General features: G+C 37.1%; 1 protein-coding gene across 1 annotated transcript in view; it reads left to right on the top strand.

Annotated features, from left to right (window-relative positions):
- DHX15 (DEAH-box helicase 15) overlaps window positions 1-24,424 on the top strand; it is a 63,310-nt gene that overhangs the window by 33,420 nt on the left and 5,466 nt on the right. Inside the window, exons 5-11 of the mRNA XM_030314109.2 lie at window positions 279-497; window positions 5,486-5,653; window positions 13,174-13,260; window positions 14,467-14,616; window positions 15,018-15,126; window positions 15,892-16,083; window positions 18,972-19,094. Coding sequence (XP_030169969.1) covers window positions 279-497; window positions 5,486-5,653; window positions 13,174-13,260; window positions 14,467-14,616; window positions 15,018-15,126; window positions 15,892-16,083; window positions 18,972-19,094 — 1,048 coding nt within the window. The remainder of the gene's footprint in view (window positions 1-278; window positions 498-5,485; window positions 5,654-13,173; window positions 13,261-14,466; window positions 14,617-15,017; window positions 15,127-15,891; window positions 16,084-18,971; window positions 19,095-24,424) is intronic.

Raw genomic sequence — 24,424 nt, forward strand, 5'->3', positions numbered from 1 at the left:
ACACCCAGGTGTCTCTAAACTTTGGATTTTAAGGTATTGTTTCATGAAAATATAGTTTATTTATCGGATATCGGGTTTATTATTTTTTAAAATGTCTTTTACTGTAGCTCAGTGTTTCTGTATTTGATTTTTTAATTGGTTTATTTGTAGGAAGGCTTTTGTAGGCTTTTTTATAATTGATGTATATAGAACAGTAAACATTAACTTGTCTTTTTTTCCTGAAGACCATGTGAGAATCCTTGAAGACAACTTTAAATAATTGACTGTTTTCTTTGCAGGTTATAGTTATGAGCGCTACCCTGGATGCAGGGAAATTCCAGATTTACTTTGATAACTGTCCTCTCTTAACTATTCCTGGGCGTACACATCCTGTTGAAATCTTTTATACTCCTGAACCAGAGAGAGATTATCTTGAAGCAGCCATTCGAACAGTGATCCAAATTCATATGTGTGAAGAGGAGGAGGGAGATCTTTTACTTTTCTTAACTGGTCAAGAGGTATTGTCATTGTTTGCTTCATTATTTAGCCTTTAAACATATTAAATTATGCAACTTTTTAAGCCCAAGAACTTGGCATACATATATTAACCACATATTTCTTATCCCATGGTATAAAGTTTCTCTTCAGCCTGATTGCATTTATATATGAAATACATAACCCCTTTGTATGCTCTGTGGATACCTCTGTGTCATTAGTGTTAATTACCCTGAGAATAAATTGTTTTAGAATTTCACGATTTAGCAGCTGTAGTCTCGACTTTGGAGAGACCTGGGTGCGGTAAGTAGTGGTGTGTGGTAATTTGCAGTTTTGCTGAGGTATGAATTTGATCCACACAACCCCTATGAAGTCGGGTTGTTAGCTTGTGAATGAACTTGAGTAACTTGGATGCCCATCCAACGTCAGAATGAATGTTTGTGTTTTGGTTTGGTCATCTGTGTGTGCGCTGAGGATTGTAAGAAATCGTTGACATTTTTTAGTTAGAATTTACCCGTTTTAAGATACACGTTTTATTCTCAGGTGCTGCATGTTTTAAACTTCTTTCCCACGGTAGCTTTATAGGTGTGCTGTGACATTCTGGAGCTGAAGTTGAGGAAAAAGCTGTCTGGATAAATCCGTTTCAGAGAGCCTTTTGGTGGAGGCTGTTCTTAGAATTTGTCTTCTGTTTCAGTAGGCTTTAAAAAGGTTTTCTAGAACGTGCTTCTCAAACTGACATACGTGCAGATCACGTAGAAAATTTGCAGATTCTGATTCAGTAGGTCGGGTGGAATCTGAGACTGTTCCTGACGAGCTTCCAGGTAATGCTGAAGCTCCCCAGGTTTGAGTCGCACAGGTTCTAGAGCGGCGTTGTTCTGTCAGACCTTTTTTCAGTGCCACGCGTGTTCTGTAACTGTGCTGTTCAGTGTGGTAGTCAGCGGCAGCGTATGGCTTGTGAGTGTTTGAATGTGGCTAGTGAGAGAAAGGACTAAATTTTAATTTTACAGCATTTGAATGAAGAGCTACCTGTGACCACCCTTTTCCTGTTTCAGTTTTTGTATGGCCCATTAGTTAAGAATTTTTTTTTCCGTTTTAAGTTTGTTTATTTTGAGAGAGGAGAGAGTAAGAGTGCGGGGGAGGGGCAGGACAGAGAAGAATCCCAAGCAAGCTCCTAGTCGCCAGCCTGGAGCCCACACACTGGGAGAGCGAGACCTGAGCTGAAACTGACTGAGCCACCCAGGTGGCCCTGTTTTCACATTTCTGAAATGTTGTAAATAAGACCAAACAATGTGCAACAGACAGGCTGTGTGGATGCAAAGCCTGATGGTTTTTGGCCCTTATGGTAAAAGGTCTGACCTCTGCCCCAGAACATTTCTCAAGTGTGGCCAGTGGACTGCCTGCCTGGGGAAGGAGAGTTTGTTAAAGCAAGTTCTTGGTCCTGTTCCAGACTTGCAGAAATAGGTGAAACCTGAGGCCAAATAGAGGAATCTGCATCTTTGATGAGGTCTACAGGCCACTTTTATATTTCCTTAGGTTTAAAGGTCACTGTCCCAGAGGGATGTTTAAGCCTGTATAATTCCTGTAGTACGTTAATGACACAACTCTGGACAGGGTTGTGGGGAATTGCCCTAGTTCTCCCAGATACCAAAATCCGAGGTCTTCTGTGTGATCGCCTGCCTCTATTGGAATGTGAATTATTTGATTTGTATTCAGTTTCTACGGGAATGCTTGGTATACATAATATTTGAGCAAATGCTATTGCTTTAAGAGCTAGAAATGTTGAGTAATTGTTTATCCCTGCATTTCTTCAGTATTCATGTAATTTACGATTTGTGCCCCATTGGCCGTGGTTCCTTTTCTATAGAGCAAGGGTTTTCAACCTCAGCGCTGTTTACCTAGCAGTTCAATCAGTATTTTTGTTGTGGGGCGCCCTGTGCATTGTGGCATCTTTGGCCTTATCCGTTAGATGCAGTAACATTCCCTCCTCCGGTTGTAGCAACCAAAAATGTCTGCAGACATTGCCAGATGTCCCCTGGGTGGAAAATCATTCCCAATGCAGTCATACTTTTTCTTTTGGGATATAAAACGTGTTGCAAATTCAGTTTTACGGATACACCTCTGTTGGTACTAGTCTTCCTTTCTATGTGTTTTGAATGGAAGAATTTTTATATATTTTGTAAACAAGAGTACCAGATGCTTTTTTGATGGTATATAAACAGTATTTATGCTCTAATGCAGTGTTTAGGTTGTTGAGGTCTTTTTGTCCTTTTGTATCTGGTCTCTAGTTTCTTCATCTAGAGTGCATAGTGTATTTTCTTAAACGACTTCTTAAAATAGCCATTATATTCAGATAACTAAGCAAATTAGAATTTTATCAAATATCAGATGGCCTCATGAAAGGCTTTTCTATGATTTAACTTCATATACTTGATATTTTGGCAGCCATCCCATACTTGGGGAAAGGGAGTAAGCCCCATGGTTTTCAAATGTGTGCTGGAGTGTATGTTTTCCAGTGAAGTTATTAACTGTAATTGTGAACTAGTTTTGCATGTGCCCTGTTATATTTTTAAATACCCTTTAGGTGACTAGGTTTGAATTTTGAAGATCTTTAGGGAAAAAGTAGCAGAGTACCTAATGTATTTTGTTTCACTGATTGTGTTTAGTAGAGCTGACTCAAAGACATATAAAATACTATTTTTCCATGGCTGTGAATCTGTGTTACTTTTACATGGTCAGTTAAATGGTAGATTCCTAGAATTCTCCGGACTCTTGTCTTCATAAATTTGAATAGCACCCATAAAATTTAGTTTTCTCATGAAATTTTAAAATGATTTTTTACAAGCATTTTACCATTTTGACCACTTAAACAGTAATGCTTGTGTGCTAATCTGAGTAAATTTGGGTAAAGGAGATCAATCTTAATTGGTGAAAGGTTGGGAAGAATTTGAATTCTAGAATTTTTTTGTGTTATTTTATGTTAATGCATAAAATCTGGACTTATGATTAAAATTAAAAGTCCTTAGGGAAGCTATACTTCTGAATTAGATAAGAGTGATTATAACTGAAATATCAATTGTTTGTGATATGAAGATGTTGAAACCATTCTTAAAGCAGCACGTTCTTTTACCGTGAATTTTGATGAATAAAATGTCTTTTCCATATGCAGTGAGTTCAGCCTCCTCAAATTACTAGTCCAAATTTATTTATTAACCTATATTAATACTTTTGGAGCTGAAAGTCGTAAAAACTCTTGAGCTTTTGTCTCAACACTCAATCTTGCTCAAAACTAACAGATGGTTGCTTTATGCTGATGAATGTCAATGAGTTTTGTTCTTTTCTGAACTTCCCATGTTGACTGTGGGAATTTGGTAAACTTAAGGAAAAATTTTGTTGCAGTTTTAAAAGTGTTTAGAACTTTGCTTATATAAAAAACATAAGTGGTGTCGGAATTTTTTCCTCTCAACTTTAGAGATATCTTTATATCCCATGCAGTAGTGCTTTTGTTTTAACTCTGTACACATTTGACAGATTGGGTAGCCTAGTCCAAGTAAAACTGAGGTTACCTTGTTAAACTTCTGGAATCTGCAAATGTACGATTTTGGGTACTTTGTTTTCTGATATATGACATCTGGATGTTTGCTGGCGTTGGACCTTTTATTGTCTGGTCAAATACATGTTTAATTAAGTAAATTAAAAACATTCTGGATATTGGAATCAGTTTTTTCCTATTTTCTTTTTCTTAATTTTAGAAAAAAACTAACTTGGGGCTCATATCCAAATCTTTTTGATTTGGAAGAGATATAATTTTGTATTTGCATACCAGCAGGGGGCATTCTAATCTAGATACAGCATTTAAAAGCTTTTTTTTTCCCTAAAAATATTTGTTTTATTTGTTGTAGTTTTTCTTTCAGTCAGTAGCAGTCTTTGATTTTCTTTTAAAACTTCAGATTTCAAAGGGAACTATTAACATCAAGTCCTTAATAGTAATTTTCTGTGTGATAATTTTCTAAGACCCTTATCTTTTTTTTAAGGAAATTACTGTATTTGAACGAGAGGGGAAAATTTTTGTTCTTAAGTGCCCAGAAACTTTGTATTCTTTAGCATGGAAACAGAATTGCATGTTGATTTAAAATCATTTCAAGGAAAATCATTTTAGTTTGATGTAATAAAAATACAGACTACATTTACCCGATACATTTTCCCCCTTTTTTGTTTAATCATTCTGATTTTTAAATAAGAGATACTTTGTTGATAAAGATAGCTTCTGATTGGGTCGTCCATTGGATAGGCTTCCACATTATTTAACATGCTTCTGAGTATAACCAAATTAAGGTTTCAGTAAAATTTAAATTTCTGGGTCCCCCCCCCCATTTTTAAGTCCCCTTGCCACTCCCTTAGAGCCTTCACCTACCTCTCATTTTCTGTCTCCCACACTCTGAGTAATCATTGTGTGTCTTCTCTTTAAAACCTGGATTTGAATGAAAATGCATTGCGATTATATTCTGTGATGGGGAAGTTTTTGAAGATGCTAAGTTATTTGGGTTAGCCTACTTCTTAAATATCTGTGTTGATACTGTAAAGGTGTTTGTTCTCATTAGGCACAATGAAGCAAATCTTCCATATAATTACATTAGCGATACGTGACATTAAAGTCTAATTGGCTTATTTAAAATATCTAGCACATCAATTTCTTTTAGATTGTGAAAATTGAAAAGGTTATGAGTGCAGTTAAATATTCCTGGGTGAGAAATTTCAATTTTAGTACAATTTGTTGAGAATTAATTAGGACATTTGACTAGAAGAAAAAGAGTGTGGAATGCCAATAAGATAGTTATCTATTTATTTGATTATAGAAATGAAAATTTCTTCAGTAGTTTTGGAAACCCAGTGAGGTTTACCTAGTTTGGATTTACCAAATTCGAAATAAGCTGTACAGAATTAAGATAATGGTAAATACTTACATGTTTCAGTGTGTATTTGTTGTTTTTACACTCAGACTTTTATTTTGCAGGAAATTGATGAAGCCTGTAAGAGAATAAAGCGTGAGGTTGATGATTTGGGCCCTGAAGTTGGTGACATTAAAATCATTCCATTATACTCTACACTTCCACCTCAGCAGCAACAACGCATTTTTGAGCCTCCGCCTCCAAAAAAGCAGAATGGAGCGATTGGAAGAAAGGTTAGCATAGAAATGTTCTCTGTAAACATTTCATTAATACAGAAAGTGTATTGAAGTATGAAAATATGAGATATGAAAGTATATTGAATTATTAAGGACTAAGTGATGGGTGATAGTGATCTGGATTGCACACTACAAAATCTGTATTTCAAATGCAAATATTAAACCGTATATTTAGGTGGAATTTTGCATAACTTTTGACTGTAAAGTAAGAGCATGTACCGTTTCCCATTCCCTCCTTATTAAATGGGAGTTTGATTAGGATGGCTAAAGAAAAGAGGGAGATGGCCTAGTGTTGTCTTTCTCTCCATTATTAAGTGGATTTCTTTAGAGCGCGAATGTAGATTCTCTTAGTATAGATGTCTGCCTGGCATAGGAAGGGAGCAAGGGTTTTCCAAACCTGTTTCTGGGCTCTTTGTTGGGATGGGAAGGGTATCTGAGTTCTAGTTTGAAACAGAACAGCTATCCTTTTATTTTTTTTAAGAGCTGGGTGTTGTAGTAGATTCTTTGAAAATAAAATTACATTGCTTGAAAAGGTTTGAAAAACACTAGTATAGTGGAGTCAGTCATTAGGTTAAATAGTAGCTGTATATGAAATTTGTGAAGATTCTTGATCTCTGGATTTAAAGTTTTCATTTTTTAAAAACAATTTTTTTTAACATTTATTTTTGAGGTGGGGGGAGAGAGTGCATGGTAGTGGGGGAGGGGCAGAGAGAAAGGGAGACAGAATCTGAAGCAGACTCCAGGCTCTGAGCTGTCCGCACAGAGTCTGACACGGGGCTCAAACCCATGAACTGCAATGCAAGATCATGACCTGAGCCGAAGTCGGATACTTAAGCAACTGAGCCACCCAAGCGTCCCTTAAAGTTTTCCTTTTTTAAAGTAGGTATAATTTACCTTCATCACCTTGGGAGATTATTATCAAGGATTAAGCTTTGTGTATACAGGGTACTACTATATCTAGAAGAAACTAGTCCTTCATGGTAGCTGCCATAAATTCCTTGAATATGTTCACATAGAAAAAAGTCTCAGTTGAAATATTACTTATGATTTACTTATCAGATTTGGAATTTATTGCTCTCTTATTTCTATATTCAGGACTAACAGAGTCTCACAACTTTTTTCTGCTTTTTTTCAATATTTTGCTAATGTTTATCATGATTATTGAAAAATTACATACACATTATCAAGGTACTTAAATATATCAGGGCTAATTATTTCTTTACATGGTTGTGTAAAAGTTAAATGAACCAGATACATTTTTCAAATTAAAGGAACTTACTGAGAGGATATACAACACCAGCTTAGTGGAGTGTAAATTAACAAGAGATTGATAAGGAAGAAATCAGCCTTCTGAGTTTTTCAGATCAGCAAGAGTAGTGAATATGACTTAAAAAACTGATCAGAGCTTCATTATGTTGAACTTTTCCAGTTATTTTAGTTGTAGTGCTGTTTCTAGAACATGTTAAAATATTTTCCCCTGTTACTTTATGTGCATTCTGAACTTTGGGGAAAACTTGAAGTTTAAGTGATAGTTTTAGTATATAATTCTGAAGTTGATCTGTTGACTGAAAAATACTTGTGGAATTCTTAGCATAATTCTGTATCAGTGGTTGTATATAAAGTAGCTGTTTTCTTACATATTTCAATAGTAAAGAGGAGTAGCCTGCAGGCAGATGATTAAATTTTTCTTGAAATCATGTACACTTTGCATATCTGCATTTGTTTTAATTTGATGGTTTTTTTTTTTAACCACTGAGTAAAATTACGTATATAGCAAGATTTGCCAAATTTGTGTCTTTTCGTGTAGTTCTTTTTATTCCATTTTTAGGTTACTGTGAGAACTTAAAAGGGCCTGAGCTTACTGAAATATATTTCACATCTGAGCTCTTTTGCTCTGTTAATTATCAGTGTATTGGAAAGTTAAGTTCAGTCTGCTGCCAGTCCAGTAGATGATACGTTTTCTAGGATCCTCAGCTTAAGCTCGTGGAGTATAATTGAACTCTTGCTTTTTGTGTTCTTTTAAATCATAAGGATGTTGAGGAGAGTTTTGTCTTCCTGAAAAGAATAACTCAGCAGTAGTTGGATGTATGTGTGGTGAAGGCCATAGATGATGAGGGGGCTACTGGAGTCCCCAGGGCTTGGGGAATCCCATCCTGGGCTTTTAATTCAGAGTCAAACCAAGGGCCATAGTGCTGCTTCATCATCCATTGATGGTGTTTCATTCAGCTAAGGCTACAGGACCTCTTGCTGGGAAATCATGTTCTCTTCTTGGCATGAGTCAGCTTCATCTTCCAGCCTGAGAAGAGCATTATCACAGCCCTCCTGGATGGACCCAGGAGAGGGAGGGAGGACTTCATTAGCGCTTGGTGTGTCATTGTCATGCGAAAAAAAGAGCTTTGAAGCCTGGCATGTTTAAGGAGAAGTAAACGTCTTTATGGAAGCCTAGTTACAGAGAAAGATTCACTCCTCCAGTCCTGTTTTTGGTGCCAGGTGGAGAAGTTGCCTGGAGGAAGGTAGGAGTGCCAGCTGAGACCCAGAGATAGCAGAAAAACACCCCGTCCAAGTTCCGTGACTGGCACGTATGACGAGCCGATGACCTAGCAGGTCGCAGGCGACCGTGACCCTTAGAGAGGTCAAAGGGATTAGTGGGACTTTGGGGGAAGGCGGAAGGGTATGACGGAAGATGCAGAGGTTCTGTGAAGGCAAGTGGCTGGGTACTGGAACAGGAAGAACTGGCATTCTGTTGCTGTTTTCCTGTTGCGCTATTTTAAACAGAAATGCCACAAGTTTGATAATGTCCTGTTTATATTATAAAATATAGGGCTAGAGGCCAAGGCTTGCTGCTTCTGTCATGAATTCATTATACTGCCAGTTACTAGAATGGAGCTTTCATTCATGAGTGTTAAACTGTCACTGATTGATATTCACAATTGATTTAAAAGTACAAAGGAACGTTTAGGGATTTATGTTCTGCTTCCAATTGTGTAAAACAAAATACAATTTGATTCTGTTTTTCGTTAAATTTGTTCTAACATAAGGATACTAGCTAGCATAAAGTAGAATGTAATAAGTTAGAACGTTTGGAACAAAGAGAATATTTAATACAGTTTTTAAAATTCCACCAAAATATTTAAGTATAATTCCATATTTATATTGGGGCACCTTTTGTAAGTAGTGCCTTGTTATCTTACTGAATGTATTAACTTATGCAAAATAGAGTTTATAATATGATTGCAGTAAAAGAAGCAAAACAGCTTTTTACTATTAAAGTTTTAAAATGTAGGCTCTATTAAAGGTAAAGTTTTATGGGCATTGGGGACTTTAACTAGCATTCCTTTTGCAAATAGTTACTGAGTTTTTTTACATGGACTTCTAACAGCACTACTGGTAAACAGCTTCAAAGTTTTAGTGATCAAGAAAGTTGAGAATGCATGTATTTATGTGAGGGTAGATCATGTTACCTGTTTTTGTTTGTTTATTTGTTTAAGGTTTATTTTTGAGAGAGGGGGGAGTATGTGCAGGGGAGGGGCAGAGAGGGAAGGAGAGCGAGAATCCCAAGGAGGCTCTGCCAGCCCAGAGCCCTACATGGTGCTCAGACCCATGAACCTTGAGATCATTGACCCGGGCCTAAATCAGGAGTCAGACGCTCAACCAACTGAGCCACCCAGGCACCCCCATTTTACCTGTTTTGATCATGCTTGACATTTATTCACGTATTTGACTTTCAGCTCAAGCTACAGTAGTTTTATAGAAGCATTAAAGTTTGCTCATCAATAAATTACTTGTATGCATCTTTTGACTAAGACTTACAATTGCTGTTTTATAGATTTGATGTTATTAAAATCCAGCAACTATTCTTTAATTTCACTTAGTTTTCATTAATTTTGTCCATACAAATAGCTGATTTTTCTGTAGCTTATCTTACAGTTTACTAATTAACATGGCTCAAAGCATACACTGCTCAATAAAAAAGAGAAATGGCCCTTGTGGAGATGGTTCTGTAGTTTTAAAGAGAGGCTTAATGATCCACTATCTGAAGATAACTTAGTGTGGTGCTGCTGGGACGTGTACAAATAAAGAAGTTAATGTCCTTACTGAAGTGGCGACCCCCGCAGAGTTCCCTGGGGACTAAAAATCCAGACTAGTTGAACCTAAGTGCATTATTGTGTCCAAGTAGAATTCAAGTAGAGCAACTCAACAAACTCTGAGTTCTACTTTCAAGTGGAATTACTGAAATAAGTCAAAGTGGATTTCTTTGGAAGGCGTGTTATTGAGGGGGAAGAGGATACATCTAGATGAAAGTTTAATCTTAACACTTCACATAAAAACATAAAATTGGCAGTGACGTCAAACTTGTTTCCACAGAGTTTATTCTATATTTAGGGGCTATTTACCTGGAATAATTGCTTGGCCAATGAGGTTTGAACACTTCTTAAGGTTCTTTGAGTGCGTATTGCCATGTTGCAGTCTAGAAAGCTTATCCCATTTATATATATTCCCATTGTTCATATGTAGGTCCCTTGATAAATTCAGGATCATTTTGTGTTCTGGCCAGTTCCTAATTAGATCATATGCCACTTAACATCTAGAACATACTTAGGCTTGCATTAGTCCACTGCTAAGGTTTCAAGGGAGCTGGGTAACTTTTATCATCTCCTTTGTTTGTTCTCAGGCGTTATGTATGTAGGTTTTCTTTCGGCTTAGCTAGTATGGCCTCTCCATCTCTAGTAGTAGAGTTATTATTAGAAGAAGCACCCTGAAAGTTGTACAGTTTGTTATGTGAGTTTTTTCCTCATTTTGTCCCCAAACCTACCTCCCATGGTTTCAGAACCCTGCCTTTTTTCTCATAGACACCTTAATAATTATTAAATCAGTATGGTAGGCAAGTCCTGCTCAGATGTTTTTTAACCAATTTTTCTTTGGGGAAAAAACTTGAAAGTCCTATTTCTCTGTGTGGTCTTTTTTTTTTTTTTTTTTTTTTAATTTTTTTTTTTCAACGTTTATTTATTTTTGGGACAGAGAGAGACAGAGCATGAACGGGGGAGGGGCAGAGAGAGAGGGAGACACAGAATCGGAAACAGGCTCCAGGCTCTGAGCCATCAGCCCAGAGCCTGACGCGGGGCTCGAACTCACGGACCGCGAGATCGTGACCTGGCTGAAGTCGGACGCTTAACCGACTGCGCCACCCAGGCGCCCCTGTGTGGTCTTTTTTAACATTACTTTGACTTTTGGGTAGCAGTAGACTATCGATAATGACATGGGGTTTGCCAGGATGGCCTAATCCTGTGATTCTTAAGCACTTGGGGAATCACAAATCCACACCTCCTTGTAAGTATGCTATGATTTGTAACATACACACCAAAAGGAGATGCATGCACATGAAATGAAATGATTTTATGGAGGAAAATTATTTTTAAGTAACTCTAAAGAATTGATGTCATCAAGAAATTTTTATCACACTAACTGTATTCTGTTGTAGAAGAAACCTGTGAAATGTAATTTTTTCATTTCCTCCATTGTTCTAAATATATATCCAGAACCATAGTAATTTCACCCCAGAATTCCAGAAAACTCTAAGAAATCACAAGCATGTATCTGGTTCTGTAACAAGTTTATAAGGAGTTTTTACATTTTTTATGCAATTTTATTTGTTACAACTTTGTCTTATCTAGATTAATATGCAGGAGTAAAAAAAAAAAAGGTTAATTGAGGTTTGGGAGTGTTAAAAACTTTTCCACTAGAACTCATCTTTGCGGGTTTGCTCCCCAGCTCTGCCACCCGACTCCTAAATTCATTGCCCCTTCCACCACAGGACGCTGACTTTGTAGAAAAATATTAAACTCAGGATAGTTATTCAAATTCACCTGTCAACCTTATATGCTTTGCTTATGTTTGCTTCAGTTCTAGCGATTGAGCCGTGTGCGGATCATCTAAGTGTCTTGAAAAATATTTCAGTAACCTCAAACCTCCATGTTTCTTCGTTTGCTAGTTAGCAGTCTTGGCAGCTGCCCAGTGAAAAGAAGGATTTTGGTTTTAGATACGTGAATGATTCTAAAATATTACCCTGTTAGTGGCTCCCTAGTAAGTTTTAAGACCTCCATGAGGGCCTGGCGGTACGAGTCCTTTAATGTTTTAGTTGTGCTTATGGACATTTCTGCCCATGTGCTCTAGTTTGAGCTGAGTCTTCTACTACTAGTGTTCTTCCCGTCTCTCTTGCGGCAGATCCCACCCTAGCCTCGAGAACTCTCCTAAGTGCCGTTTTCTCAGTAAGCTTCTTTTGTCTTCGCTGTGGAATTAAACCCTTTTTAAGTCCCACAGGGAATCTTTGGCGTCATTTACACTTTCTGTCCATGTCTAATCTTCCTTCACAAAATGCAAAAGCTGTAAGAGCAGGCTCTATATCTGATTCATCTTCTGTGTCAACTGCTTGCATATATAGGCATCTTCCCTTAATGGCAGTTTTCTGTTCCTGAAAATCAAATGTTCTGGGAAAAAATACTAATGAGAATCCCATTTACTTACTGTTTAAGAAGAAAAATTGCGTGACATGTTACTCTCAAAGCCCAACCAGTTTCCTAAAATATATCTAAAATCCATCGTATATTTACATAAAAAAAAACCTAGCTACCATATTAGTATGTAAATGATTTAAACATTATTCCCTGGCAATAAAAGGTTCAAATGATTCTTGACGGTTGGTATGCAGTGATGTTTTGTTTGAGACTGTACTCTTTTTAAAAAAATATCTACAGTTGATTCTTAAGATTTGCCAGATCTTGGAGTATAACTTGAGATTTGACCCCCCACCCGCCCCCTAGCCTTCATGTGCCATTTTGTTTAAAATGTTGAGTTTTGGTGATACAAAGTTTCTTTATAAATATTGTCAGAAAATATTGAAATATTGAAAGAAAATACTGAAATGTTGTAGAGTTTGGATAATAACCAAATAGTGTTCTGTAAGGGAGGCATTTCTGTAAGGTAAGCTTGAGTTATTTCGTTATTTTTCTTTTGATGCTATGCTTAGGTTTAAGAAATCAAAACATAATGTGATTGAATGATAACCTGAAGTAATAGCTTTTGTTGAGAAAGAAATTTGCTGTAATGGGCTAAATGAAATTTTGAATTGAGATCTTAAATGTTAATTTGTCTTGATATTGCATTGGCTGTTAAGGATGAAACCTTATTTTTAGTTTATTTACTGGATTGAAATTCATTGTTCAGTAGAAGTTCGTGGCTATTTTTTTTTAAGTTTATTTTGAGAGAGAGCGAGAGTGAGCGAGCGCACATGAGTGCAGGGGAGGGGCAGAGAGAGAATACCAAACAGGCTCTGCACTGTCAGCAAGGAGCCTGATGCAGGGCTGGAACTCAGGAACCATGAGATCATGATCTGAGTTGAAATCAAGCATCAGACGCTTAATTGGCTGAGCCACCCAGGCACCCTGTTATAGCTATTTTTACTGTCATTTGAATTTTACCTGATTTGTAATACAATTTATGTACTATTTATTTCTTAACAGGTAGTTGTGTCAACTAACATCGCAGAAACATCTTTGACAATAGATGGTGTGGTATTTGTGATCGATCCCGGATTTGCAAAACAGAAGGTACATATGTTGGTACTTTAGTTGTATACTTTATTAAATTAGTGTTAGCTTCACAGTACTTACTATCTACTCATGTAATGACTAGAATTTACTTTTTAGAATTTTCTGTTGTGTTTTGTTTTCAAACGTCAGTGGTGATGAGCTCTTTCTGTTCTAGCTGGCTCTCATTTAGTAAGCCCAGGCATGATGTTTAGTCCTAGGCTGCTTTTCTGTTTCCTGTAAGATTGCTTTGGCCTTTTTGTTTTTGTGTAGTAATAAGGGAACAGGATTGTCATCCCTGTAGAGCAGTCACTTCCCCTTTGAAATTAGGGTTTCTGTTATTGCCAGGCATAGTATCTGAAAAGGTGTTAATTTCTAGTTGACAGTACTGAATACCAAGCACTTTGGCCAAATGGAGTGACTACTCAGTAAATAGTGTGTATGTTCTATTATTCACAGATCTTTGATTATATTTGATTACATTTTGTAGGTATAATTGGGAGAATTTGTTACACGTAGTGTTTGTGTCTCTGATGGAAATTTTTCTTTTTAAATTGGCAGTATGTAACTGATTTCTTGTGGATTAGGTTCAAAATATATTTCTTGAACGTTCACTGTGAACATCAGGTGTTGAAATTGACAGGTTCTTTTCAGGCAAAAGCTTTCAACGCTGTTTGTCCACTCTATTAAAGCAAGATAAAACTGGTAGAACTGAAATTATTTTATTTATTAATTTTTTTAACTTATTTTTGAGAGGCAGAGACAGAGCATGAGTGGGGGAGGGGCAGAGAGAGAGAGAGAGAGAGGGACATAGACTATGAAGCAGGCTCCAGCCTCTGAGCTGTCAGCACAGACCCTGACGTGGGGCTTGAACTCACGAACTGAGAGCATGACCTGAGCTGAAGTCGGATGCTTAACCGACTGAGCTACCCAGGTGCCTGAACTGAAATTATTTTAAATTCGGAAGAAAAAGATGAGGTAATCTCTGTGTATAAGAGCCTTTTCATCTTAGCTTGAGTCTTCAGAATGATAGAGTCAGAATATCTGAAAAAAAGTTAAGGCACAGATGACTCATTCTCAGTTTCCATTTCAGTGTGATTTACAGCCTTCATTAATACTACTTTGTTTATTGTGGGTTTAGCTGTGGACTTTGTATACTTTATGTTAGATTACAGTTTTGTGTTTAACTGAAGAAAAAAATTCTGAACGTTATTTCCATTCCAATAGGTGTACAATCCTCGTATCAGAGTTGAGTCCCTTTTGGTGACAGCCATTAGTAAAGCTTCAGCTCAACAGAGGGCTGGTCGAGCTGGGCGTACCAGACCTGGGAAATGCTTCAGACTTTATACCGAGAAAGCTTACAAAACAGAAATGCAGGTAAGGGGGTTTGCTGTATACTTACTATGTGTTTGGAAGGTTAAGTTGAACTTGTTACCAGAAGAAAATTGTTCTATTTACCTCATCCTGCCTTTTGGCACCCTTACCTCCTTACTTTTTCCCTAAGAGAGATTTATGGTGTAATCTACCAGTATAGCTCTCTGTTAACAGTTCTAAGTTGAAGTGAACAGCAGCAGAAACACTTTGAACCTTATAAAGCTAGTTTCACAGAATCTGATCCCTTTCGGGTATGTTCCACATGTATTTTTCTCCTGTGATCAGTGGTTTAGAAGTAATGCCAAAGTAAATAGCCAAAGAGGCAGAGAACAGATATGTTTTGTTTTCTGGAGCAAGAGGATTAAGGCATGTTTAACAGAATAAACATTTTTGTTTTTTGCTAGGATAACACCTATCCTGAGATTTTGCGTTCTAATTTAGGATCAGTAGTGTTACAGTTGAAGAAGCTTGGTATTGATGATTTGGTGCATTTTGACTTTATGGATCCACCAGGTATGAATCCTCAAAGCGTATTTTAGCAAATGTTGTAACCAGAATTCACTAGCTCTGCATTGTATTCTTTACCCACATGCACACACACACATAACACCCCCTTTTTTTCTTCTGTGTGCATCTAGAGAAGTCTTGTATATTAGGATTAAAACTAAGGAAGTGATAATTATATGAGAAAATTTTTCTTAATTTTTTTCTTTCCTTGGAATAACTAAATTATTCTCGGAATTATTGATTGCGTAGGAAAATGAGAACTTTCCTTATTTTTTTTATTTGAGAGGAAGAGCGAGCATGCGTGTGTGTGTGTGGCATGGGTCAGGGAGAGGGGCAGAGTGAGAGAGAGAGAGAGAGAGAGAGAGAGAGAGAGAGAGAGAGAGAAAGAAAGAATCCCAAGTAGGCTTTTTCCTCAGCACGGGGGCTGATGCAGGGCTTGATCCCACAACCCTGTGATCACGGCCTGAGCCAAATCAAGAGTCGGATGCTGAGCTGATTGAGCCACCCAGGCACCTCTGTTTCTAATTTTATTTTTGTGAACAATTATTTAATTTACTTAGGAAGATGACAGTTTTATCTCCTGTGCAGGGAAATTTTGCAAGTTTATATGATTCATAGTTTGCTAGATCTCTGTAACTGAATTTGATGACAGGTTGAGTTTTGAGTTTGGTCCACTGTAGAATGAAAAATGAGATTGCTTGTAATAGTTTGTACTTTATCACATTTTTGCTTATTAAGGCAGTTTGTTTAATAGATTGCCTTTTCCCCCAGCTCCTGAAACTCTGATGAGAGCCCTAGAACTTTTGAATTACCTGGCTGCTTTAAATGATGATGGAGATCTGACCGAATTGGGATCCATGATGGCAGAGTTTCCTCTAGACCCACAGCTCGCTAAAATGGTTATTGCAAGTTGTGACTACAACTGTTCTAATGAGGTCCTATCTATTACTGCTATGTTGTCAGGTAATAGAGGGAAAGGAACTAAACAAAGCCCAGCTCTTCACAGTTTGGGTGGACTTCACATTTGGTTTTGTTTTTTAATATTTAGCATGATAGCGGATTTTATAGATGGTTTTGAGGAACTCCTTTTGTTTCCTAAATATCTTGTAAATAGCTTTATAAAGACATAATATTTACAGAAGTAAAGTAATTCGTTGTGCACAAAATATAGTAAAACATTGGCTCTCTTGAGTGCAGTAAAATTGCAGTAAGGGAAGAGTACGTCTGAACACAGTTGTAACTGACTTCTTCGATAGGTCCATCAGTTTTGCGGTTTATTACTGAAAGTACAAGAAGAACCTGTTCTAGTACTTGGCACTGTTAAGTGAGCCTGAGACAGACCCAGACAACTGTCCTTAAATTGAGCTTTTCTAGTGGCAGTCAAACAAAACATGAATTTTAAACTTAGTATCAAGTAAATAGAAGTAGTAATGTATAATTTTAGGCTTAGAATCTAATCTGATAATTCTTTTACAGTGGCAGAAAGCACTTGATAAAAGAAATATACCTAAAAGATAAAATGGCTAATTTTGGAAATTAGAGCATTAAGCTGAACAAATCATGCTGTTTTTAGTAGCAGTAAAGCATAATCCACGAATGAACTACAACTTGGAAATTAGATTTTCCAAAAAGAAGAAATACAGCTCATTACTGTCCACTGATTCTCACAGCTAAAAATAGAAGACATCTTACGTTTTTACTGATGGTCAAAGTATTCTATACTACTAGTTCCAGTACTGGGGAGAATGACTTCCAGTTTCAGAGTGGTTTATTAGTCTTAATTACAAACTTAATGCCTCAAATGATTCAAAATCTTACATGGAATTAAAGGATAAGTTTAAAAGATTTCTAAATATAGCAATTTTGGCTTAGTTTAGATGTATGGTATGTTTTAATGGTGTGACTTTTTTTATTTAAGAACTAGCTAAAATGTTTTTTTGCAGAGTTATGACTGATCAGACTCAGAGCAGATGGGCAGGGCAGTATCGAATCATTTTAATAAAATTGTAGTCTCACTTGCGGAGGTGGTGGTAGGTTGTTGTCTGCCTTTCTTACATGTTTTTGTTAGATGCTCCCAGTTGTACTTCCACAGGATTTTAGTGTGTAGAGAAAGTGTGGGGCAAGAGTTAACAGACTGTTTGTGTATTTATTTGTTATCTGCTCGGTTTTTATTCTTCCAGTTTCTCTCTCAGGCATTCTATATAATTACCATCGAGTGAGTCTAGATTATTAGGCTTTTAAAAAAACTGGTCATTGTGACACAGTTGAAATCTTCCAACTGTACCTTTTACTTGTAATAAGGAGCTCTGCAAAACGTAGGGGTTTATTAGCATATCAAGAAAATGGACATAATATGTGTAGCAGTTATTAAGCATGACGCTTTTGGGGGGACAATGTTAAAGGGTGAGGAAGAAGTCATGGAACAAAAACAGTTTGCCCAGCTTATAATGCTTTGATTTTCATTTAAATAGTTTTTGAAGTTTTCAGGTCCTGATGTAAATAATGCAAATCAAGGGCCTTATAGGGTGCTACTTATTCCCACTGTTAATTCTGGGAGCTAGTTCTCATTAACTTTCACATCTTTGAGAGGTTTCTGTACTTTTACGCATTACCTTGCTTCAGTTACATTAAGCAAGACATTTAATTATTACTTATTGTGATCATGTGTCATTGTCTCTCTTGGCTTCTTTGGTATCTTTTTAAAGGGGAAACTGTATGGGAAAGTAAATTGATACTGTATTTGATCTTGTTGTTGGTTATTCCCATTATCTTCTATCTGGACTGATCATTTATACTTTTTTATATTGACAAGGTTTTAAGAGCTTTAAAAAAATGTGTTGACAAAAGTCCCAAGCTGTTAAGTATTTTTATTTTCATATTGCTTTTATGACTATGGAATTGCTAAAGTGAATTAAGGAAAGTTGTATTTTAAAAATGTAGTGCACGCTTTGTAACAACTTAAAAATTTATGTGAAATAACATCAAGGCTCTAAACAAATACTGTAGTTACATATTTTGATGACCCTTGAAATAATGACTGTTTCAGACTAATTGTCAACTTTTTAAATACTGGATTTTGCTTTTTATATTGAGGTTTTGATTCAAATAACAGTTTTTTTTTTTTTAAACTTGGGACGTCATTCTCTAATCTTTTTATTAAAATGCTGGAAAACTAGGCTGAATCTCCCCAGCCTTTTTGAATTTTCTTAATTCAAAGGCGGTTTAACCTTCCACCACTACTGCTATCCTCAAAACCCAAGATTTCATGATATTTTTTATGTTTACATATGCTTCTGCTCACCGGTGCTAATAGTGATACCCACCAGTTGGTAACAGCCACAGCACTAGGTAAAAAAATTACAGTAGAAACGTGCCAATAGATCGGTTAGAAAGTTGTTTTTAGCCCTGCAGTGGGCAAATAGAGCTTCGTAACTTCCCTAGCCACTCAGTGGATTCGACGGATGGCCTTTTGAAAAATTACATTTAGCTTAAAGGCTATTGACACCATAATTCTGGTTATTGGTAGAGCTATCGGCACTGGTTTTTGAACTAAGTTGAGCTTTCTATCTCTAGTATCTTGATGGCCTTCAGAATAGCTGTTTTGATGCCTACTTTTAGATCTAGTTAAAATAATCAGGTACTCTGTAGCTTTGAAACCCTCTTGTCTTACAGATGTGGTTAGGTGTTGATGTACCAAATCAAGGTAGTAAACAGTCCAAGATGCAGTTGGAGGCCATCCTGCCCTGCCCTATGCTCTGTGAACTGACCTAGCTAGGCCTTGTTCCTCTATCTGTGAATGCGTGACTCATCGATATGGGCGTTTGTGTTGGGCCCATACCAACCTTGTTTAGTCCCACAGTGTTTTGTTCGCCCCACGGAGGCCAAGAAAGCCGCAGATGAAGCCAAGATGAGATTTGCCCACATAGATGGAGATCATCTGACACTGCTGAACGTCTACCACGCTTTTAAACAAAGTAAGTGTAAATTAGATTGAAGGCACTCTTTTGTCTAAATGTCACTTGCAGCGCATAAGATGTTTCTTCATCTCACTTTCATTTATTATCCGTGACAACTTTACATTAGAAACCCAGAGGTACTTTAGGAAAAACTCCTGACTGGCATTTAAAATAGAAATTGTCTATCTTTTTCAAAGTTGTTTGCACTTGTAATCAGGGGAAAAGCACCGATTATAGAAAGCTGGAAAATACAGGAGAGTAAAAACAAAATATCAGTATAAAATTTACTACTAACACAGACATTTTATATACTTTCTTTTACTGTTTATTTTCATACCGTTTGTATTTTTGTAATTTTGTATTATTTATAGAATCTTTACTGCTTAATAATTTTACTAATAAATAGCTCTTAAATAAATATAAAACTGACAAAACAGAAGACTGGGCTGCAGATGTGAATGATCATTCTCAGTCAGGTACAAGTGGCCTATAAGCGGGAGGAAAAGTCAAATTTACTTGCAGTTCAAGAAGAGCCATTATTATTGAGAGGTACCATTTTCTCACCTATAAAATTGGTTACAGAAAGGAGGTTATAGGGGCGCCTGGGTGGCGCAGTCGGTTGAGCGTCCGACTTCAGCCAGGTCACGATCTCGCGGTCCGTGAGTTCGAGCCCCGCGTCAGGCTCTGGGCTGATGGCTCAGAGCCTGGAGCCTGCTTCCGATTCTGTGTCTCCCTCTCTCTCTGCCCCTCCCATTCATGCTCTGTCTCTCTCTGTCCCCAAAATAAATAAACATTAAAAAAAAAAAAAAAAATTTAAAAAAAAAAAAAAAAAAAAGAAAGGAGGTTATAGAAAAATAGCTCTCAGGTGTGTAGGAGTGGGTTTAGTGGAACAGTCCTTCACTGGAGGTGGGAAAAGAAGTTGATGTTGTCTTTATGAAAAGCAGATTTTATGTTATCAAGAACCTTAACAAGTTCATACCGTTTGACCCAGAAATAATCTATGCAGTTACCTTTCAGTATCCTGTGGACACAGATATAGTTAATGACTTCACCTCAGAATTATTTATGATAGTAAAAAAAAAGGGGGGGACTACCTAAATTACCCATGAGTAGAAAGATAGTTCAGTGATTTACTCTATAGCCACATGGTAAAGTGTTGTTCTAACTTTAAATCATGTTTTCAGAGAGTATTTAGTGACGTGAAAAACATTTTCCAGTTGTTTGAAAACAAGGAAATGCGGTAATCAAGTTACTGCCTGATACTGTTGTTGGAATCGACCATTTATAAAAATTAGAAAGTTAAAGAAAAAAAATGCAGAAAAAATTGAAACAGGTTGTGAAAATGTTTGATATTTATGTATCAGTTTACTTGTTGGGTGACACGCAATCAAAGAATGGTAGCTTTACATCATCACCCTTTACCAAAACTGGGGTTCACAATCACTGTTAAGTCTGTTTTCTGCTGTTAAGAAAATGGTTCCCTAATTTATAGCCTTGATAAATTTTTCACCTCTGGTTTTCTTTGCAACTCATTGTTATCTCATAAAAATGTCTGTATACGCCTAAAATAGTGTGTTGATTTTGGCACATCTCCTTTGGGGTGGGGGTGAATTTATTTATGTCAGAGTCTAAAAGTGCTGGAGAGCCCGTGAGTGGAGCAAAGAGCAGAGCTGCTAAAGTCCTGCACGTCTGTGCAGGTAGGAGTTGACTAGAATTGATAAATAATCTGTTTAAAAAAGGGAAAAAAAAAAAAAGATGAAGGCCAGTATACAGTTTACTTCAGAACATTTATCCCTCTCATGTGCAAAGTATTGATAATGCATCATGTTTAAAGATTTTATTCCGGGGGTAGGTCAGTCCAAGAAATACTCTGTATTCCTTTGTGTGTCGAAGTGTACCGTGGTGGTTGATGCTGGGCGACCACCAGACACATAACCTGTGGACGGACGATGAGAAGAGGTGGAGGGGGGAGGGCCTTGGAAAGGAAGGCTCCTGTCCCGTCAGAAGGAGCAGATTCATATCCATCTTGCCTCTCAAAATCCTTTGGTATCATTAAGATACTGTTTTAAGTGGGATTTAAAAGATGTCTAAAGGAGCAGCACGGGTTTTTACCGTATGGTCTCACAAGACATTTGAATGTTCTTTGAAATTAGGAGATTGTGTTATTTTGTTCTTTAAGTTTTGATAATTGGCACAGCAGTCAGCGTATTTGGATTTCATAATTTGCTCTGAAAATAAAGTTTAGGGCGCCTGGGTGGCTTAGTTGGTTAAGCGTCCAACTTCAGCTCAGGTCATGATCTCGTGGTTCGTGAGTTCGAGTCCCACATCGGGCTCTGTGCTGACAGCTCAGAGCCTGGAACCTCCTTTGGATTCTGTCACTCTCTCCCTCTGTCTCTGACCCTTCCCTTCTCTTCTCTCTCTCTCTCTCTCTCTCTCTCTCTCTCTCTAAAAAATAAATATTAAAAAAAAATTAAAGTTTGGATTGATAATAGAACTATGCATTTGGATTTTAAATATGAATGTAATAATTCAGAAGTTTAATACTTCAAATGATAAAGTTACTAAATAATGCTTATCTTTACATGTTGGCAGTTGGGGGCTTTCTATGAAAATATTGTACAGTAGATATCTATAAAAGTTTTATCCTACCTTTTTTTTTCTTTTTTTTAAAATTTTCCATTTTGAGAGAGAGTGAGCACTTGTGGGGGAGGGGCAGAGAGAGAGAATCCCAAGCAGGCTCTGGAGGGTCAACACAGAGCCCAACATGTGGGTGGAACTCAAGAACCATGACATCATGACCTGAGTAGAAATCAAGAGTGGAACCCTTAACTGACTGAGCCACTCAGGCTACCTGTCCCCCCCCCCCCCCCGCCCTCCCCCTCAGTACGATTAGTGGAGGGAGTATCGTGAGTGAGACTGATAGCATCCACTTAACTACATACTTGATGCTTGTCTACTACGTGCTTCTCACTGCCATAGGGATGGTAAGCTGTTGGGTGGTTTTAGACCTTTTGTGGTATATGCTGGTCTTAATAAATAAGGTCAAAGGCAACAGAATGACTGAACACTTGGTAAGTGTCTCCAAAGGATTCAGCCTTTAATTACTGACCTATTTTCAAATAAGGAGAGCCATTAAAAAAATAGTGTCAGACTTTGAGATCTCCTTATAATACTTGGACATTTCATATCCATTTGTTGAGTTTGGAATATTTTCACTAATTTTTAAGTGGTGCTATGTTTTTTTTTTTTTTTTTTTAATTTTTTTTTAAACGTTTATTTATTTTTGGGACAGAGAGAGACAGAGCATGAACGGGGGAAGGGCAGAGAGAGAGGGAGACACAGAATTGGAAAGAGGCTCCAGGCTCTGAGCCATCAGCCCAGAGCCTGACGCGGGGCTCGAACTCACGGACCGCGAGATCGTGACCTGGCTGAAGTCGGACGCTTAACCGACTGCGCCACCCAGGCGCCCCAATGTGGTGCTATGTTTTAATTAAAACAAGTATGTTTGAAAAATAGCAACTGTGTTTCAGGTATTAGTCAAGAGGAACCCTTTCATTACAGACAATGGTTGATTATACAGTGCAGCTAAAATTCATCTTAATACTGTTGAAATAGAAACAAGGGGATTTAAGTTAATTTGCAACACCTTGATTTCTGTATGTGTATATATGGTTTCACTCTGAAATGATTGGATTTTAGATCTTAAAAGTAGCTTACTGGATTGGTAAGAAATTTGTAACTAGCATTATTTTAAGAATATGTTTCCATTTGTAGGTTTTATTTATCAAATTATTTCTCACAAATTTAGAAAATACAGATAGTATTTGTTTATTGACAACTTGAATTGCCATTTTGTTACCCTTTAGGGTATGAATTCTGAAATTTAGAACTCCAGAAAGCTATACTCGTGGTCAGAGTCTGCACATCAACTTCCCTTTTCAAAAGGCCCCCTTTTTTATTGTCTCAGTTTGGACATTACCATTGCTTTTCAGCTCAGTACATTACAGCAGCATAAGCAAGAATACCTCTAAAGCATACTTTCTTTGTCTTCTCTCTGGAAGATATTTGGTGCTTTGTTTAAATGTCAGTAAGTTCAGATGGATACTGCTTCTCATTCTAGATGGGTGAATTAATGGTCTTGAACACATCAGTTCTTCAATTGAAAGATCGTTTACTACCCCACCTACCCACCCACCCTTTCTGAATTGTGGCTGCATTTTGTAATGGGCAAACATTTATTAATATATTGGTTGTTTTTTGAAAAGCAATTAAGAAAATATTGTATGTTATAATTGGTAGAATCCTAAAACTAAGGAGAAAAGAAAGTGCCAAAGATTAATGTACATTACAGAAACGGTAGGAAGGATCAACAGTTTTGATTTTTAAGGAACACCCCCCCCCCCCCCCCCATTTCACAGTAGCCCTCTTAGGTTTATTTATCAAAAGGCCTCTGAAGTAAATAACGAAGTTTTCCATTGTGACTCTCTGGGACATAAAAATGTCACTGTATAATATTTTCTATTATGCTGCAGTTTGAGCTCTTTGATTAGATGAGAAGACAGTGGATTGGTTGGAAGCTTGTCAAGGAGTCATCAGTGGAGAGATACCCTTTGATAATAAATAAATACATGGATTGAAATTATTTGAAGTGTTCAGCTTTGTTTATTAATACTAATTAATAAGCCTTGTTTATTAAACATGAGTGGGGATTCCAGACGTCCTTATAAACTATATCACTTGTATTTTAATTTTTTTTACTTCTATAGTACAGCTCTTTATTTGATTGTAAGTTTTTATTTTAATTCCAGTTAGTTGACGTTGTTACATTAGTTCAGGTGTATAATGTAGTGAATAATTCCAACACACCCGTACATCATCCTGTGCTCATCACTATTCATAGGGATACACGCACCCCTATGTTTATAGCAACGTTACTTGACAGTAGCCAAGATACGGAAGCAGCCCAAGTGTCTGTCAGTTGATAAATGGGTGAAGAAGAGGTGGTATATATACACAGCGGAATATTATTCGACCTGAAAAATGAATGAAATCTTGTCGTCTGCAACAACATGGACAGAGCTAGGGAGTGTAATGCTAAGGGAAAGAAGTTGGAGAAAGACAAAACCATTAATGCTTTCTTTCACTCATGCAATTGAAGAAACAAAACAAATAAGCAAAGGAGAAAAAATAAGGGAGGGGCAGATCAAGAAACAGACTCAATTAATTGAACAAATTGATGATTACCAGAGGGGAGGTGAGGGGGAATGAGTTAACAAGTAGGTGGTGGGGATTAAGGAGTGCATTTATCACTCGAACTTTAGATCTTGTTTGGCCAACACCAAGAGGCA

The sequence above is a fragment of the Lynx canadensis genome, chromosome B1 (genome assembly GCF_007474595.2).
Source record: "Lynx canadensis isolate LIC74 chromosome B1, mLynCan4.pri.v2, whole genome shotgun sequence".
Taxonomy (NCBI): Eukaryota; Metazoa; Chordata; class Mammalia; order Carnivora; family Felidae; genus Lynx; species Lynx canadensis.